This window comes from Neovison vison, chromosome 5 (genome assembly GCF_020171115.1).
Source record: "Neovison vison isolate M4711 chromosome 5, ASM_NN_V1, whole genome shotgun sequence".
Classification (NCBI taxonomy): domain Eukaryota; kingdom Metazoa; phylum Chordata; class Mammalia; order Carnivora; family Mustelidae; genus Neogale; species Neogale vison.
In genome coordinates this window covers 60,077,931-60,098,133 of record NC_058095.1, presented here as the reverse complement: position 1 = coordinate 60,098,133, position 20,203 = coordinate 60,077,931, and the positions used below count along the sequence as shown (strand labels likewise).

The 20,203-nt window shown below is 43.5% G+C and overlaps 1 protein-coding gene across 2 annotated transcripts in view; it reads right to left on the bottom strand.

The window, feature by feature from the left end:
• MAP2K4 (mitogen-activated protein kinase kinase 4) overlaps window positions 1-10,242 on the bottom strand; it is a 132,909-nt gene extending 122,667 nt beyond the window's left edge. For both annotated transcript variants that reach the window (XM_044249126.1, XM_044249127.1), the window contains exon 1: window positions 10,109-10,242. In XM_044249126.1, the coding sequence (XP_044105061.1) occupies window positions 10,109-10,226 (118 nt within the window). In that variant the 5' untranslated portion in view covers window positions 10,227-10,242. The remainder of the gene's footprint in view (window positions 1-10,108) is intronic.
• Between the last annotated feature and the right edge of the window lie 9,961 nt (window positions 10,243-20,203).

The following is a 20,203-nucleotide window of genomic DNA, read 5'->3' as shown; positions in this document are numbered from 1 at the left end:
ATGGAACCTTACAAGTTACAGGAAAAAAACCTGTGAACTCATTTCCCAAATCCAGCTCGACCTGCTTATACCTTATGCCTACATTCATACAGATTTAATTTCTTTGTGAAATGCACTCAGTAAAATAGGCTGTTTATGACCAAACCTTCACAAAATCTCATCCGTTTGGTTTAAGTGGGTCTGGTTTTCTTAGTAGTCTTCCTATGCCTGTGTTCATGAATGCTTTTGGGAACAACACGGGGAAATTCAGAATGAGGATCCACTCAAGCTTGCATTTATGCAAACACAATCAAAACTTCGAAAAAAAAGAGGCAGGACTAAAAGGAAGGATGTGTTTAAATTGTCTTTCTCATCCAGTTACCAAGATGCTTAAGATTCTAAGATAAAGACCTCACTTACAACATACAAAACCTGAAAAATCTTAAGGTAGCTACTTTAGCCAAAAGTAACCCACTGCTTACTACCTAATCACAAAAAGACAACACAGGAGGGAGTGTGAATGGAGAGACTTCACCAGCAGAAGTCCTTGGGGCAAACGTGGACACAGCTACCACCTCAAGCTCAACTTGCTACCCCACCAGATATATGGCAGGAAAAGACTTCAGAAAGAAAAGTCAGAGATCCGTGGGTTTTAGAAGCCTAAGCAACTAAAAGCTAGCCAGCTTCCTCCTGGGCAAAATGAGGGGAGCACAGGTCAAGGAGAGGAAACTGGCTCTCTGGAGACAGACAGAAATACACAGATAGAGAGCACACTGGTGCTTCAGCAACAACCACCCCCCACCCCCCACTCCCCCACCCCCGCCAATGGTTCCAAAGCCCAGCTTCCAGTACCCTCCCTCCCCCCACAGGGGAGGGGGGTAGGTGGGGGGAGAAAGAAGGGAAAATTCACCTGCAACAACTGGAGAGGATGCAAAGGGAGGAAAGACTGAAACAAGTTTAAGTCAATAGTCACTCTTTTCTTTTTAGCTCATTGGTTGCTACTAGGTAGCAAAAAATAAATAGTGGATGAGAGGTAAACAGAATAGCAATATGAATGGGGAAAAAAGCAAGATAAATAAACTTGAAAGATACAAGAAAAAGAATGAGCTGGATCTGTCTGCACAATTATGTAAAAAAAGTTCCAGGAGGAAAAATGTGTAAAGGCAGATGTAACTGACAATGTTAGAGTGTCACCAATTACTGCTCTAACACGAGGGGTTAAACCCACTTCAAGTACAGAACCAATGCAGGTAACTAAAAATGGAGGAGTCTGGAATTCCCAAAGCGTCACTACAGGACTTGTTCTTTTTATTATGGATAAATGACCCCGTGAAGGGATTCTGAGGCCTCACACCAACATTCATCTCTGCATCATTTCTTACTCAGAAAAGACTTGCTAACAGACCCAGAGTTCAAAGGCAAGGAGGGCTCCACTGACTCAAACAGAATGGCTCACTTTGGAATTCCACTTAGTCTTATCAGTCAGATCAGATAAAAGGCTATTAGCTAAATCTTTCTAGACCTCCCCTAGCTCCTTACTCTCAAAGGGCAGGGAGGCAGTGAGGGGACCACCAGCAATCCTGTACAAGAACAGAAAGACGGTGGTAAAGAAACGGTGAGGAAAACTTCCAGTATCCTCGGCTGTAGACAAAGCCAGATTTTGGCTATACTGTAATTCATCCATTAATATTCATTCACATATGAATGTGAATGAGGTCTCCTGTATCTCAGAAATTCTGTCTTCCCATCCACACACTTAAGGTATCAGTAAAATCCGTTGCTGGTAGCAGTTAATCTTAAATATCTTAGGTGCCTCCCTCTTTTATTCTGGTATCTGTACCCTGAGTCTAAATTCTACATGATCCTCTACTTCAAATTTGAGTCCTTTTCATTTTATCTGGCCCTAGGTGAGCTTACTTGTGTTAAATCTTAGACCCCCAAGATCAAGCATCCAGAAGTATATGGTGGTGTGGAGAAATGGAGCTGTGTAGGGCTTTTTCTCTCCTCTTTCTCACGAGGTCACCCTCTTTCCCACATTCCTACTCATTCTCTGACTGTTACCTCAATCGTGACAGCCCTTCACTGGCCATGACTCAAAACTTACCATTACCGTATGTGCCCGATAAAGTAAGCTTGTCTACATTAGCATAGAAGACCCTTTACAATGTGCATTATGTATATAGAAAAACAAAAGGCAAAGAGCCTTTGTGAAAGGAAAAAAGAAGCAACATCAGCCCAGGGTCCTAGTTCCAACTGTGAAACTCAAATCATTTCACTTGACCCCCAGGATCCTTCTTTAACTATAAAATTTAAAAAATATCTGTATGGGGCGTCTGTGTGGCTCAGATGGTAAAGTGTCTGACTCTTAATCCCAGCTCAGGTCTCGATCTCAGGGTTGTGAGTTCAGGCCCCATGTTGGACTCCATGAGTGTGGAAGCTACTTTAAAAAAAAAAAAAAAAAAGTAATCTCATCTTAAAATTTGGAAACAGTGTGTCAGGACCTACTTTGCCTGGGTAAGAGCCCCCCTCCCATGGGGTTTTACATTCTCCCTGGCCTGATGCTTTGGGTTGATGTTATAACCCGGAGATGGTACGTGCGGGACAGGGGTGTAAGTGATTTCCCACTTCCTCAGCGATTCCTTTCAGGCCTCTGGGCATCCCAGATTTGGGTACTGCTGACAATGGACTATGAATTTCAGAATGAAGCCACACTAGCGTAAAGAAAATCAAAGCCACCTTACCAGGTCACGCCCATAGAGCAATCTACCAAGCCTTCCTTCTGACAAGCATGAAGAGTCTAGTTGTTTGCTGCCTTCCAGATTCAACCTCAAAACTGTGGCATGTGGCCTCAACTGCAGTTACTCAGAGTACATCATTACAGCTCTAACATCTAAGGGTTTATCTTGGCTTGTCTGAAATTTGCATGTGCATTGTACTTAGAGTGGTTTCCATAAGATTTGACTCCTGCTGTGTTGTTTCCTTTCACTTTCCTTGCTTCACCAGCCTCAAACTTCAGAGAAGTCCACCATAATTCAGTTGGTCCCAGCTTGTTTGTGTCGTCCAGAACCATTCATGATTTGACAAATACTGATCAAATCCTTTCCATAGTTGTTTTGTTTTGTTTTGTTTTTAAGATTTTATTTACTTGACAGAGAGAGACACCGCAAGAGAGGGAAAACAAGCAGGGGAAGTGGGGGAGGGAGAAGCAGGCCTCCATCTGAGCAGGGAGCCTGATGCGGGGCTCGATTCCAGGACCCTGGGATCATGACTGGAGCCAAAGGCAGTCGCCTAACAACTGAGCCACCCAAGCGCCCCTCCATAGTTGCTTTTAGTTTGGGATCTTATCAGACCTCATGATCCATTTCTTTTTCCTGCCTCTGGCCAATGACTACCTCATTTACTCTTTGGTTGTGTAACTAAATGCTGTATTAATACCTCCAGCTTGTTCAGGGAAGCCTGAGTACACCTGGGGAGGGCAACTGATTACCTCTGTGACTGTGGGAAGTATCTAACCTCTATGAGCCTCAACTTCCTCATCTGTAAAATAGAACAGCAATACCCAAAAGCGCTCTGTGATGATTAAGCAATATCTCTAAAATGTCCAACAGCACCTGGAATACTGCAGGTCATTATTACCGTAGTGATCATTCCTGGTCTCTCCCTCGGGTGAGCAATGCCTGACACTTTCCCCATCAGACCAGCTCCACCTACACAAAACCAGTCCCTCTCCTTTCATTCCCTGTCTCCCTGGGAGAAGTAAAAGGGAGGGACTCCAGACAGCCTGGGGATCCCACCCCAGGCCTTACATTCTGCCACAGCCCTTCCCAGACACAGCCTGGTGCCCTGGTGTCCAAGAAGGTGGATACTTTCCCTGGCAGGAAGCTAAACCAGATCTCAGAGATACCAGCACACATCAGGGGAGCCAATACTTTTTTAGTAAGGTCAGACAATGAAGGCATAGCAGATATATCTGGTAACACTTCTCTTATTTCTCCCTTTTATAAATTTTGAGTGCCCTTTGGTAAGCTGAACATAACAAGCCTTGAAAAAGCTGCTGTGGTGCCTACTTCAATCATCTTTCCATGTGGTGGGGAATGATGTGTTTGCCAGGAATCAAGCTGTATACAATATGAATGTTACCTTCTTTCGAAAGGCCCATCTTGAGTTAACTACTAACCAATGGTCCCTTTCACTGTGTAGCCACAAGTTAGGCCAATCTTATCACTCCTGGCCCTTGAAGCCTTTCTATAAGTACACAGTAATTCTATACCTTGCCAAAAGCATGAAAAGTCAACACATGAAGACTTTCTGGAGCTCCTGGGGTCGGGGACAAGGGGAGAAGCAAACCCATGCCCATTGGCAGAACAGTCACTTCCACCAAATGTCAAATTTAGTCGGGATAGCAACATAAATTATTAACTCTTCTGCTAAATGGGTTCCTTTTACATATTATGTACGGTGATGAAAGGGTTCCATTACCTTTCAAATCTATACTGGCTTCCTGGGCCAATGCCTAATTAAAATTTTCTACTTACTTTAGATTCCCAATCAAAATGCCTCCTAATCCAAAATGCTACTGTCAACCCTCCATGAAGTTTAAAACTCTAGAACATAAAGGAGCATCAGGAAGCAACAAGGCTCCAAAATCAACCCAAACATGGCTGGCTGCTTAGAGCTTCCACCCTCCCCAACCGAAACCTAAAATAATTTCCCCTTTCTATTCCTGAATCTGCATCATTCTGGCAAAGTTTCTTCTCTCAGACCTGAATGGCTGAAACAGCTCTGAGCACGGAAAACCTGTGTGACCCTGTGCTACTGAGCAAGAAGAAAGGCTACTAGTCACACGAGTGGGTCAGAACCCACCTCCTCCAGAGCAAATCACTTCATTGAATGTTAGTTCCCTAATCTATGAGAGGGAACTAAGGCAACCTACCCTTAAAGTAGTGTTTATGAGCATCAAATTAGGGAAAGAGTGAAAAAGAGCTGTGTTAACTATTGGTTTCCCTTCTTAACTTTAAATCTGAATGAAGGTTTCCCAGGTTGTGTAACTTGGACCGACTCCCTATCTCTGAGAGATGGAGACTACAGAGACTGACCTGGCTTATGTATGATAGAGCTGCTTGTGATCTCCTGATCCCTAGGAAGCAGGGAAGGTTGGATGAGCCCAAAGCAATCCAGCTGCTCACAGAAATGGAAGAAAAATAAAGAAATTTATGGGGGGGGGGGAACAGGACTCAAAATACAGGGTTAACTAATATCCCATCTTAAAATGAGTTTCAGTACACATTCACTTGAAGGTACATGAGAGGAAAAGGAGAGAAAATAAGTATATTGAAAGGATTGTTTTTGTACTTTTTGTCTTTTAATACTAGGATTGTGCTTGTTTTTAAGAGAAAACAGAGAAATGCACTGTGCTTTGAGAGGGGACCAACTTGCTTGGTCCCAGGTTTTGTCACATGAATGGTTAAGGGAATAGTACTCAGCCTGCCTGGAAGGAAAGGGAAACAGTCCTAGGGAACTATATCTACTGTCTGCACAATTCAGTTCTTTAGTATCCAAATAAAGGCATCTTCCTATGGTTCTTGGAAACCACAGACTAAATGGTACAACAGTCTAATATAATCACAAATAAGGCATTTCACACATATTTTATATATTTAAATATTATTGAGAGAAAAAAGTGTACTGATTTGAAATCTTTTTTAGCAGACATCCACCATTACGCCTGAAAGTTCTGTGTTTCTTTCATAAAGTTTTTTAGTACTGAGGTATAATTAATATACATGACATTAATTTCAGATATATAACTTAATGACTTGATATTTGTACATATCACAAAATAATCGCTATAATAAGTCTAGTTAATATCACCATACACAAAAAACTTACATTCTTGTGATGAGAACTTTTAAGATTTACTCGTAGCAACTTTCAAATATGCAATATAGTATTATTAACAATAGCTGCCATGCTGTACATTATTGTGTATGTGTTTCTGGTTTTGTTTTTGTTTTTAAGCAGGCTACACACCCAGCGTGGAGCTCAGCGCATGGCTTGAATTCATGATCCTGAGACCAAGACCTGAGCTGAAATCCAGAGTTGGATGCCTAACCAACTGAGCCACCCAGGTGCCCTTGTGTGAGTGTGTTTTTTAAGGAGAACCAAACGATCATCTTTTTACTTTAAATGCTATTTATAAATAGTTCAGGTGAAGGTAAATAAGCAAGGACTGGACTAGTAGTCCATAAGTTTTATGACACATCTACAGCTGAGACCGGAGAAGAAAAAAGAAAAAACTGCCTATCTAGAACAGCTCATTAAGAGAATCAGAGGTACCTACAATGTAGACTTTATAACTGCTTCCTGTAGCAAGTACTTTCCGATGCTTCCATATTTTTCAGAATCAACTATAGATGCTAACTATTCTAATCACATTTTAAAAATCGCTTTAAAAACTGACACTTCTCGGGCGCCTGGGTGGCCCAGTGGCTTAAGCCTCTGCCTTCGGCTCAGGTCATGATCTCAGGGTCCTGGGATTGAGGCACCCGCATCAGGCTCTTTGCTCAGTGGGGAGCCTGCTTCCCCCTCCCCTTCTGCCTATTTGTGATCTCTCTCTCTCTCTGTCAAATAAATAAATAAATGAAATCTTTAAAAAAAAAAAACTGGCACTTCTCAGCTGAGTAGAGTTTACAGAAATACAGAAGTCTTATTTTTAACAGAAGTTTTATTTTTTCCCTACTTTAAGTCTTCTAAAATAAACTTCTTGTGTTTATGAGATAGTCATATGTTTTAAGTGTCTAGTAATTCAACCAGGTGAATAGCCATGTCTATTAAAAATCCTTATATACTTACAGTTTACAATTTTCCAAGCACTCCTGTGTGCATTAATCTAATAATGTGATCATCACAACAGCCCTGTCAGGTAGGTTGTATCCCTATTTTAACAGATGAAAAACTCAGAGTTCAGAGAAGGTGAGTAATCATCCCAAGTCACAGAGCTTGTACATGACCGAGCAGGTATTCTACCTGAATCCAGGTAGAATAAAGACTCATCAGGAATATTCTTAAAAGAAAGGCTCAATGAAAAGTGGACATCAACAGATTAATGAGAAGGGTAGAACCCAGTAATAATGAAGCTGGAGAAACTGTGCAGTGGATCATGAGGGGTTAGGGACACATCTAGTAATAATGAAAGAGACCATTAAGGACACCCTTACAAATAACAGCATTGTTGCTATTAACAATGGTGATGGTGGGCATGTATCACATCCTTACTATATGTCAGGACTATGCTGTGTGCATTCTCAAAGAAGTTGTGATTCCTACATTATTCCTACATTTCAACTGAGAAACAAGCTTGGAGAGGTTAAGTATCTTGCCCTAGGTCACAAAAATCTTAAATCCTGAGAAGGGGATTCAAATCCAGGACTCCAGAGCTCTGGATCTTAAACATTATGATATTAAGAAAATAATGCCTCCCAACTGGGCCACTCCTGGGCCACAAACCCCATGAAAAAAGTGTACAGGGTTATCCAGTGCCCAGCACAGCGCTCATCACATAGAAGTACCTCTTAATGTCTGTTAGATAAAATGTATTCCATATATGAATACTAGTTGCTTGAAAGAAGGGAGGTCATTAACACCGCCCAGAAAGGCAGTGTTCTGGGGTAGCAAGTAGAAGTAGACTGGAGCAAGGGGGTGATATACCAAACATTCTGAGGCTCTGAAGTCTGATCTAAAACTGAAGGTCTCTAGGGCAGATGAAGCATGAAAGGTTAGGCTCGAACTACACAAAACAGAAAAGATCCTAAACTGCTATTAAGCTCATGGTCTATAACCTGGACTGTGCTAGACAACATCCTGAGAATGTCAAGTGCTTCTCTTCATTCTGAGGAACCAAAACAGGTTCAAGTAACAAGATATATCTAGCAGGTTCCTGAAGCAATCAAGGCTAGACATGGTAGTGGTAAAAGAAATTCATCAATAATTCAAAGAGAAGTCCTATGTATTCCTTCTCCCTTTGAAAATAGGTTCCGCTTGATAGAAAGTTTAGTTTACTAGGCACTGGCATTCAGGGGTGGCGGAGAAGCATGGAGAACGTCAGAATAATGCCCAGCCACAAGGACTTTGCATTCCTACAACACCCCAAGGTCTTCCCCACTTTGCCCACTTTGGAGCCTTCATACAGTTTCCCTTTGCCTTTAGCAGGAGCGTCGTCTTTACAGACAGGTCTTCTTAAACCATCTTATCAAAGCACTCTACCTTTCCCCATTATCTTCCATCACAAAACCCAGCTTGTTATCTCTGTAACACTTTTCTCCATTATTTACCTGCCGATTGTCTTCCCTGGCCCATCCCATGGGGAGGGTAATCTCCATCAGAGCTGTGACTGCCCCGTTCACTCTTTTCTGCAAACCCAGCACTACACAGTCTATGCCCAGCACTAAGCAGATGCTCAATAAATTTTGTTTTGAGCAACAAAAAAAGAATACATTTATACAACTTTTTCAAACTATCAGCCTCCCTACTCCCCACCATGAACTCCCCGCCAAAAAACCTGCATTACTTTTACAAGCATTGTAAGTCACCCGTTTTGCATAAGCAATACAACCCTAAGTTGTCGTTTTGCTGTTTCATTTCCCCACCAGCAACAACTAGACTGGAAAGCGGTAAGATCACTAAATCCATGTTTCACTTCGTCTATACAGTGTGCTGTGCAACACAGCAGCATCCAATAACGAATTCAATTTGAATTAATGATGAAAGCCTGCACAGAAAGTGTCCTCTGAGCTCTGACATCACCCTGTCTATATGTCACCATTCTTTATGTGTATCAAAATTATCTCATAGGGAGGGCAGCTGGGATATAAAAATGACTAAAATCCTGTCTCTGCTTCCTGAATCACAGACGCTCTCATAAACACAAGATAGTCAGTAAATGTTGACCCTAACGCGGTTCAGACACACCTAGACACCCGGTTAAGACTGACCAAAGCGTCCTTAGGAAGCTTTTCATCAAAGAGTAACCATGGCGACACGGACCACCAAGGGTACCCCGACAGATTCCGCTAATAAGGTAACATAAGCAGTCAGCCGAAGTTGTCAAGAGATTTCTGAGATTCCCTGTTTTAAAAATAACATTACTCCTCGAAATTCCGCAGGAAACTTAAGGAAATGGCCCCCGATGGGCTGGGGCCTGGTATTTTCACAACAGCCCCCACCACCACCACCACCCCTGTCAGGAGCCCTACCGATCTAAATGCGCACTCCCGGTGAGGACAGCCAGCCATGAATTAGGAAGCTGCCTCGGATGTCCAGACGCGACACGGGACCACTTTGACCCCTGCCGCGTTCCACTGCCTGCCCCTCTGCACTGGAACCGAATCTGCTCTCTCTCGCTTCTGTGCTGAGATTCTGAGCCTGCCATGCTCACGCGGACACCCCCGGCCCCGGACAAGCCGCTCCGCCAGGCCCGCGGCCGTCCACACCACCACCTTACAGGTGGCACAGGCCCGAGCGCCTCCTCCCCCCACCCCTCTCGCCCTCCCGGCGCGCGGAACCCCCGCGAAAGTTTGCAGGCGCGGGGTCCCGCTGGAGCGCAGGGCCGGGAGGTCAGCTCGGCAGGCGGGCCGGCTCCAGCTGCGCCCCGCGGGGAGCCAAGATGGCCCTGCGCGGGGCCCCACTGCGGCGGCGGAGCGCCGGGGGGCGCCGGGCTGGGGCTGAGACGCCGCCGCCGCCTACCTGCGCGGCCGGGTCGCCGGGCCGGGCGGGCTCAGGCCCGGAAGCGCGGGCGGGGCGGCGCCAGGTGAGCGGCGGCGGCGCGGCGGGGGCGGCCGCGGGAGCGGTGCAGGGCCAGGTGGGCCCCGCGCGCAGGGCCGCCGGGGTCGAGCGGCCGCGCGCGGGCGGAGGTGGAGGCCGCGGCCCCGGGCCTGCGCGCGGGGCCCGGGCCGGGGCCGGGGCAGGGCCGGGCGCGCGGCGGGAAGCGCGAGGGAGGGCGGGGGGCGGGCGCGGGCGGCTCCGGTGGCTCCCTCAGCCGGGTCCGGGGGCGTCCGCGGCCGCGGGGACAGGCCGCGACGACGCCGACGGCCGCGCCGGGGGGCCGGGGTCGCGGCGCTGGCGCGTTCCTTACCCTGCATGCTGCTGACGGCCGGGTGGCCCGGCGCCGGGGGCCCCACGGGGCCCGGGGTGCCGCTGCCGCTGCCGCCCCCGGAGCCGCCGCCGCCGCCGCTCGGGCTCGGAGCCGCCATTGTTGGGAGTGAGGAGCCGAGCGGCGCCGCGGCGGCTGCAATGCAGCAAGCTCGGCCTCTCGCACGGCCGAGGGGCGCGGCTAGCGCCCGCCTTGGCCCCACCCCCGTCCCGCCCCCTGGCACGCCCCCGCCCGCGCCTGACGCGGAGCCGGGCCAGCTGCGGATCCGCAGAACCGCCCAGGACGCGGGTGCCCGACCCGGAGGGAAGGCGGGCGGGACTGCTGCGCCGGGGCTGCGGGGCCTAACGAGGCTTGCACCATTAGGAGTGCGTGTGCACCGGGGAGGTTAGGGGACGCAGAGCTTTCCTTGTTCCCACGGAGGCCTGTGACCCCAAAAGTTGAAAAACCCGGTTGTGGGGGGAGAGGGGAGAGAGCACCTGGCTGGCTCAGTTGGTGGCGCATGGGACTCTTGATCTCCAGGTCGTGAGTTCCAGATCCATGCCCGGCACGGAACCTACTTAAAAAAAGAACCACCTTGTTGGAAACCTCAGAACCCCAAATCAGAGCGGTAAAGCTACAAAGGATCCCAGGGATCATGCTTCCTGTCTAGTGTCTGACGCGGCTCGTCCGGAGGAGTTGTCTAGCTGTGGTTCCATGTGAAGCTACTGTTAAGTTCTGCCTAACACCCCAAGCCTCTACAGTGGCCTGGGGGCTGCCAGGGAGTCCTACTCCAGTAGGGTCCACGGACACATCCCAAAACTACGAATCCGAAACTACATCTTCATATAGATATTAAATTTGAAAAACAGTGTCTTAAGCACCTAGCATTCCCTGGCCTCCCCAAATACACTAGTTATGTCACCATCTTCCCCTCAACACACCCTGGTTTCCCTCACCCACCTCCTCAGCACCTGATAAGACTAGGGGTGGTCATTATTATGAGCTGCATGAAATGACAACCTCCCCCCCCACCCAAATCAAGTTTCTTCCATTGTTTTGCGCAGAAACTTTGATTTTAGGAAGGCGCAGCTAAAAGCAGCAAAATAGTCCTCTGTGAAGTTAAGAGTTTCTGGGCCAATGGAAATGTGACTTGGCAGCTGGAGACCTGGGTCTCTGGGTAGAGTTATCTCTGCCTATAATAGAATGACCAACTATTCAACATAGCAGACAATCTAAACCGTGATCCCTGCCCTTTGGAAGCATTGCACAATGTACACAAGGACCTCCTTCTGGAATCTCCTTCTGCACAGACTATCTGTGCTGCAACTTCCTCATAACATGTTGGAATTGTGCCCTCGGTCCAAAGAGCTCTGCCTTCTTGCTGTAAATCCAACCTCAGCCTCATCATGAGTGCTCAGATGCTAAAAGTGGCTAGAGATAGGGCTTAAGAAAAGTAAATTGGGGAAGCAATAAAGGCATATGGAAGATGGGTGGATGTATTTAGTGGAAAGGCTTTCATTCTCCGCTCTGCCTCAGGACTCCCCTCACAGGGTTTGGCTGACCCAGCAATACCTCCAAGTCTCAGTCATTGTAAACAGTGCCATATCCCCATCTAAGAATCAGGAGCCCAGGGGCGCCTGGGTGGCTCAGGGGGTTAAAGCCTCTGCCTTTGGCTCAGGTCATGATCCCAGGGTCTTGGCATCAAGCCCCGCATTGGGCTCTCTGCTCAGCAGGAAGCCTGCTTCCCCCTCTCTTTCTGCCTGCCTCTTTGCCTACTAGTGGTCTCTCTCCGTGTGTGTCAAATAAATAAATAAAATCTTAAAAAAAAAAAAAAAAAAAGAATCAGGAGCCCATCTTGCTTTTATTGGTTCTGAGAAATCCTGTATCTTCCTGTATCTTATAAGACCCAGAAAGAAAAGGTTCCCATCCAGGCTGCCCCGTACAGAGTACAGGCTAAATATTCTGTCTACATCTTCTGCATGGTGCAATTGGAAAGAGAACAATGACAAAGAAAAGGAGAATCTTTGACTCCCTACCATTCTCTCCTTTGAAGGTGCACACTGGAAAATGGCTTTCTTCTCTTTGGGATTTATACCTTAGTGCCTAGGGGGTTGGTATACAAAATCAGATGAAGTTCTTGTTTCCAAATATGAACACAACTTATGAACAATTAGAAAAGACTGATGCAGAAAAAGAAGGCACTGCCCTTCCCACACAATTGTTTCGTATTTTCATGGGCTTGGCCACTTTGGCAGATTGAGAAAAGGCATCCGCAGCCCTACAGTTTTGCTGACAAATGAACCAAATATAGTATCTTGTCATCATCAAGCTCCAGTTGCAGCATGACCAGATATGAAATCGTTCTATCTGAGCAATTTTCAGACACTTTATTCCAGTGTCTGCCAGTAGGGTTCCCAACCAGTTCCTGTGGTCTAAATGTCACTGTTGCATCTGTATGTCACCTCATTTCTCTTTTCCAGCTCTTGGGAAATTGGGGTGGTGCCAAAAAATAGCTTGGAGGGCTATTAGTCTCCCCGTCCCTATAAGTACTTTAAGAATCCCACCCCCATTCTTTGATACAGGTAGTTGATTTATTCATAATCTTATTATGTAATGTGCTACAAGCCCGCTTTTCCAATTATACATATTTCTTTAACAAAACTTGTTAATTTGATAGAAATCCTGGAGGCAATACTAGAAATTAGGCAACTACTAGGAAATTCCTTTAAAACCATGCAGTATTATTTTACTAGTATTATTTTAGATTATACATAAAAAGTTACATTTCAGGGGTCCCTGGATGGCTCTGTTGCTTAAGCATCTGCCTTTGGCTCAGATCCCATGGTCTTGGGATTGAATTCCACATCAGGCTCCCTGCTCAGCGGGGAGTCTGCTTCTCCCTCTACCTTTTACCCTACTTGTGTTCTTGCTCTCTCTCTCTCTCTCTCAAATAAATAAATAATCTTAAAAAAATTTTAAGTTACATTTGGGGTTGTTCAAACCACCAGTTAGGTCTGCATATGGGCAAAAGCAAGGAACAACATTGATTTCTTAAAACTGACAAAGCTATAGGCTTTTTACTTTTTCTTACACTCATATTTTTCATATGTTTGTGTTTTATCATTCAGTATGGGGTGAATTGTGTCCCGCCAAAAAAAAAAAATGTATAAATAACTATATTTGAAGACAAAGCCTTTAAAGAGGTGATTAGGGTAAAGTGAAGTCGTATGGGTATGCCCTAATGCCATATGTCCAGTGTCCTTTTAAAGGGAATAAGAGACAGACACACACTGAAGGAAAACTGTGAAGACACAGGGAAGAGGTGGCCATCTACAAACCAAGGGAAGAAGTTTAAGAAGACACCAATCCTGTCAACGCTATGATCTTGGACTTCTAGCCTCCAAGGCTCTGAGCAAATAAATTTCTGTTTTTTAAGCCATCCAGGCGGTGATAGTTGGTTATGGCAACCGTAAAAAAACAAAGACACTTGGGCGCCTGGGTGGCTCAGTGGGTTAAGCCACTGCCTTCGGCTCAGGTCATGATCTCAGGGTCCTGGGATTGAGTCCTGCATCGGGCTTTCTGCTCAGCAGGGAGCCTGCTTCCCTCTCTCTCTCTCTGCCTGCCTCTCCATCTACTTGTGATTTCTCTCTGTCAAGTAAATAAATAAAATCTTTAAAAACAAACAAACAAACAAAAAAATCTCATACATGGCTAAGAAAATGAATTGCTTAAAAGTAAAAAATTACTTTTACTTTAATAAGTAAAAAATTGCTTTTTAAGTAATAAAACTACTAGCTGGCATAATCTTTGGGGAGAGGGAAAGTCAATCAGGCAATAACAATAATCAAAAACTTCACCGGGCTGGGCTCAGGGGGTTAAGCCTCTGCCTTCAGCTTGGGTCATGATCTCGGGGTCCTGGGATCAAGTGCCACATTGGGCTCTCTTCTCAGCAGGGAGTCTGCTCCCCCCTCCCGCCGTCTGCCTCTCTGCCTACTTGTGATCTCTCTGTCAAATAAATGAATTTTTACAAAAGGAAAAAAAGAAATTCATGGGGCACCTGGCTGGCTCAGTCAGAAAAGCATGTGACTTTGAATCTTGGGACCATGAGTTCAGGCCCTGTGTTGGGTAAAGAGATTATTTATAAATAAATAAATAAATGTTTTTTTAAATTGCCATTTAGAAGAGCTCCTTGAGAAAATCCCCACAGATGCTTCAAACTCTTGGATCTGCTATGTAAAGACATTTAAAGAGTATGGGAGTAACAGATTAAAAGCGTTACTAATAGCAATGTATGTCAATATCAGAGGGCCTTGTCCCAAAAGAGGGTGTAGAGAAAAGAAATGTACATGTTTCCAGGTGAGAGCACCTTTGTTTAAAAATCTAGCTTGCTGGTTCTTTTTTGATCCCTATGTCTCAATGGTTAGATTACAAAGACGTGTTTCACTTCACATTTCAAGTACAGTAAAAGTAAGTATAACTAGATTTCCCTTTAGGACCCTGATTTCAGCCTCTGAGAAAGTAAAGGTCAAACACCACTATTTGGCAGGAGCAATCACCAGACATCCCCTGTAAGGGCTCAGCAGTTGACTTTGAGCAAAGCCCATCTTCTATCCATCTCCAGTCACTGAGGACTCAAGACCAGGACATCCAATAACTGATTTTGCCAGGCAAAGGGCTGCAAGCTGTGTGGGTTTCTAGATATTGACTGAACACTGTATTTAACTGGAAATAAACAGCATGTGAGAAGCTTTTAACTGTCATTAAAAGAATCACAGTTCTGTCAGTTCAGTTAAAAGAAGATGTTAACTAATTATGCCTATTAATAATCAGGCATGCATATAAAGATTTATGGGTAAATGTTCATCACAACATTATTTGTAAGAGTAAAAAAATGGAAATACCTCACTGTAAGTCACTACCACTAAGTGAAAGGTAATATCGACAGTATTAGCCATCATCTGACCAGATTCAAATATGTATTAGAAAGCTATGATTCTCATATACCAGCACAATACCCACAGCTTGTCCTCATATTCTGTATTCTGTTCATCTGTCTTCATTATTAACACACACACACACACACACACACACTAATGAAACTGAAACAAAACAAAAACCAGCATCTTTTGGGGAAGGAGAGCATGAAGCAAAACTGAGTGGGAAGGGGCAGGAGGGAATTTTCTAAGGTAATGATCATGTTCTATACCTTAACAGTAATTGGATTACACAAGTGTATATGCTTATCAAGATGCTGCAAATAATCTAGATTTGTGCAATTCAAGGTATGTAAATGTACATTGAAATAAAAAAACTTGAATATCGTGGTATGAATGCTAAAGTCTTCAAGAGGACATACTCATATCTGCAATTTACTTTGAAATTTGTCAAAAACAAGATGGCTGAATGAAAAGCTAGTGGGATGGATAAATGGATATATATGTGCTAAAATAAATATAATACAATGTTAATGGTAAATGTAATACAGTGTTAATGGTAAATGTAATACAATGTTAATGATAAAATCCAGTGGGTAGACTGACATGAACAATTATCTTTTCCATTGAATGAAATTTTTTCTAATAAAATATTAGGGGAGGGTCACCCGGGTGGCTCAGTGGGTTAAAGCCTCTGCCTTCGGCTCGGGTCATGATCCCAGTGTCCTAGGATCGAGCCCCACGTGGGGCTCTCTGCTCAGTGGGGAGCCTGCTTCCTCTTCTCTCTCTGCCTACTTGTGATCTCTGTCTGTCAAATGGATGAGTAAAATCTTTAATATATATATATATATATATATATATATATATATATATATTAGGGGAGGGCGCCTGGGTGGCTCAGTTGGTTAAGTGACTGCCTTCGGCTCAGGTCATGATCCTAGAGTCCCGGGATGGAGTCCCACATCAGGCTCCCTGCTTGGCAGGGAGTTTGCTTCTCCCTCTGACCCCTTCTCTCTCATGCTCTCTCTCTCTCTCTCTCTCATTCTTTCCCTCTCAAATAAATAAATAAAATCTTTAAAAAATTAAAATAAAATATTAGAGGAAAATGAAAAACAATAAAACAAAAAAGTGCACAGAAGTTAAACATATTGCTAAATTGTATTGCCCCCTCGAGCAAAATCACAACCCAAATGATATGACTTCTAACAGCTAAGTATACATTTGTCTAACTAATTTATCTGATGGGGTAGGTTTCCTATAAAATTCAGAAATTCCTGAAACGTATTATCTGAAAGAAAGGAATCGGGCACCTGAGTGGCTCAGTCAGTTAAATGTCTGACTCTGGATTTTGGTTCGGGTCATGATCTCAGGGTGATGGGGTCAACCCCATGCTCAGCTCTGCAATGCTTCTCCCTCTTCCTCTGCTCTTCCTGCTGCTGTGCTCTCTCTCTCTTGCAAATAAGAAAAGTCTTTGAAAAAATTGTAATAATAAAAGAAAGGACTCACCTCGGTATAGCCATACAGGGTCCTCACGAGAAAGAGCATTTGTTGTTGTGGACTCATAGGAGACCCCACAGACACCTCTAGCTAAGTCAAAATCTTAGGTTTAATAATTAGGGGAGGGCGTTGTGGTTTTGTTTTTGAGATTAAGTAACAATATCTGGTTTGAATTTAATAACATTGTTTTGTTTCATTGTGTGTTTTGTAACAGCTTTGAGCTATAATTCACATACCAAATGATCTGACAGAGAAGTACTGAGCTAAGCTTTCCTTAAAGTGGATTTGAAGTACATTTCCTTAATTTATTATATTTAGTAAGGGAAATTTTATTGACCCCCTTCTTTAATTCAGGAGGATGAAAATGAACATTTGTCATTATTATAAAACTTAAATAAAATTACTTTTTACTTTTGATTTGACCCACAGTAATGTTTTTCTATGGGTTGGTCACACTTCATAGAAAAAGAAAAAGATTTCCTATTCATCATCTGAAGGAAAATGGACAAGCTCGTTATAAAGTTCATATGGAAAAATAAACCAGTCCCCTAAAGAAGTCTGAAAAAGGAAAACAATAAGGGGATTTAACCCTGCAAGATATTAAAATACCTTAAATCTACAATGATTGAAACTTTATGGAACTGGCACAGGAATCAACAGGCAGATGGAACTAATTAGGAAGACAGGAAATAAGCTCTAATACTTATAAGAATATAGTATGATTAAAAGTAGGATCTCAGTCAAAGGTAGAAATCTGAAAAGAAGTACATTTCAATCCATACCTCGAAATTTAATTCAGAATAAGTTCCAAGTGAATAAAATAAAGTAACGTAAAAGGGAAAAAAAGAAACCATTAATGGATAAGATGAACCCATCTTCCTAAGCATGACAAAAAGTCAATTAAGAAAAAAAATCTTTGGGATGCATGGGTGGCTCAGTCAGTTAAGCCTCTGCCTTTGGCTCAGGTAGTGATCCCAGGGTTGTGGGATGGAGTCCCGCATCAGTCTCCGGGCTCAGCAGGGAACCTGCTTCTCCCTCTCTTCCCCCTGCTTGTGTGCTCTCTCTTTCTCCAATAAGTAAATAAATAAAATCTTTTTTAAAAAATAGGAAAAAATCTTTAAATCTTCTTGGCAAAAACCACAATAAACACATTCAAAAGACACAACTAACTGGGAAAGTCATGTTTCAACTTATAAGACAGATAGAGGCTTAATTTCACTAATAAAGAGTTCCTATTAAATCAACAAGAAAAAGACCACCAACCTAATACAAAAATAGGAAAGGATATCAAGTAGACAGATCTCCAAAAAAAGAATATAAATGTCTCTTAAAAATGCAAAGATGTTTAACCTCACTTAAAGTAAACAAAGTGCCAATTAAAACCACACCGAGATATCACCGTTTCAATTGTCTAACAAGCAAATTTAATAACACACTATGTTGATGAGAGTGTGGAAAACTGGCTTTCTAGACATTGCTGGTGGGAATACACATTTGCACAACTCATTAGAAGACAATGTAGCAATTTCTATCAAAATTACAATTACATTTCCCTTTATCACAAAGAGTGTTACTTCTAGAAGCTTATTCCAGCAGATACACAAAACCTCATATAGGGTTATTGAGTATAGCATTTTTATAGCAAAACGTTAGAATCACACAAAATGTCCTTTAATAGGTGAACAACTAAATAATGTAGAAGGAATACTTAGCAGGTGTAATACTAGGAAAGCTCTTTATGGAGTGTTGTGCAATGATTAACTATATATAATGTTAAGTGAAAAATCTAGAAGTAGAACACCATGTTAGTATACTGTTATTTCTGTGAAAAGAGAAAATGTATATATTTAATATAGGCATACTTGCTTAAAATATATTTGGAACTCTTTATTAGTGAAATTAACCCTCTATCTGTCTTATAAGTTGAAACTTATAAGACTAAAAATATTGATTGTCCCAAGGGAGAGAAACTGGATTGGGAGAAAATCTTGTCGTTATATACTCTTTGGTAGCATATAATTTGTGAATAATGCATAGGTAATACCTACATTAATATGTACCTAAACCAGGAAGAATGGCTGTTTTTCCTTTTGCTGTTGTAACGAGCATTCTTTTTTTTCCCCAGCATAACAGTATTCCTTGTTTTTGCACCATACCCAGTGCTCCTTGCAATCCATGCCCTCTATAATACCCACCACCTGGTACCCCAACCTCCCACCCCCCCGCCACTTCAAACCCCTCAGACTGTTTTTCAGAGTCCATAGTCTCTCATGGTTCACCTCCCCTTCCAATTTCCCCCAACTCCCTTCTCCTCTCTAACTCCCCATGTCCTCCATGCTATTTGTTATGCTCCACAAATAAGTGAAACCATATGATCATTGACTCTCTCTGTTTGACTTATTTCACTCAGCAAAATCTCTTCCAGTCCCATCCATGTTGCTACAAAAGTTGGGTATTCATCCTTTCTGATGGAGGCATAATACTCCATAGTGTATATGGACCACATCTTCCTTATCCATTCGTCTGTTGAAGGCCATCTTGGTTCTTTCCACAGTTTGGCGACCGTGGCCATTGCTGCTATAAACATTGGGGTACAGATGGCCCTTCTTTTCACTAAACCTGTATCTTTGGGGTAAACACCCTGTAGTGCAATTGCAGGGTCATAGGAAAACTCTATTTTTAATTTCTTGAGGAATCTCCACACTGTTCTCCAAAGTGGCTGCACCAACTTGCATTCCCACCAACACTGTAAGAGGGTTCCCCTTTCTCCACATCCTCTCCAACACATGTTGTTTCTTGTCTTGCTAATTTTGGCCATTCTAATTTGTGTAAGGTGATATCTCAATGTGGTTTTAATTTGAATCTCCCTGATGGCTAGTAATGATGAACATTTTTTCATGTGTCTGATAGCCATTTGTATGTCTTCATTGGAGAAGTGTCTGTTCATTTCTTCTGTTCATTTTTTGATATGATTATCTGTTTTGTGTGTGTTGAGTTTGAGGAGTTCTTTTTTTTTTTTTTTAAAGATTTTATTTATTTATTTGTCAGAGAGAGAGGGAGAGAGAGCGAGCACAGGCAGACAGAGAGGCAGGCAGAGGCAGAGGGAGAAGCAGGCTCCCTGCCGAGCAAGGAGCCCGATGTGGGACTCGATCCCAGGACGCTGGGATCATGACCTGAGCCGAAGGCAGCTGCTTAACCAACTGAGCCACCCAGGCGTCCCGAGGAGTTCTTTATAGATCCTGGATATCAACCTTTTGTCTGTACTGTCATTTGCAAATATCTACTCCCAGTCCATGGGTTGCCTCTTTGTTTTCTTGACTGTTTCCTTTGCTATGCAGAAGCTTTTGATTTTGATAAAGTCCCAAAAGTTTATTTTCGCTTTTGTTTCCTTTGCCTTTGGAGACATATCTTGAAAGAAGTTGATGTGGCTGATATCGACGAGATTACTGCCTATGTTCTCCTCTAGGATTCTGATGGATTCCTGTCTCACATTGAGGTCTTTTATCCATTTTGAGTTTATCTTTGTGTATGGTGTAAGAGAATGGTCAAGTTTCATTCTTCTACAGATAGCTGTCTAGTTTTCCCAGCACCATTTTTTGAAGAGACTGTCTTTTTTCCACTGTCTGTTTTTTCCTGTTTTGTTGAAGATTATTTAACCATAGAGTTG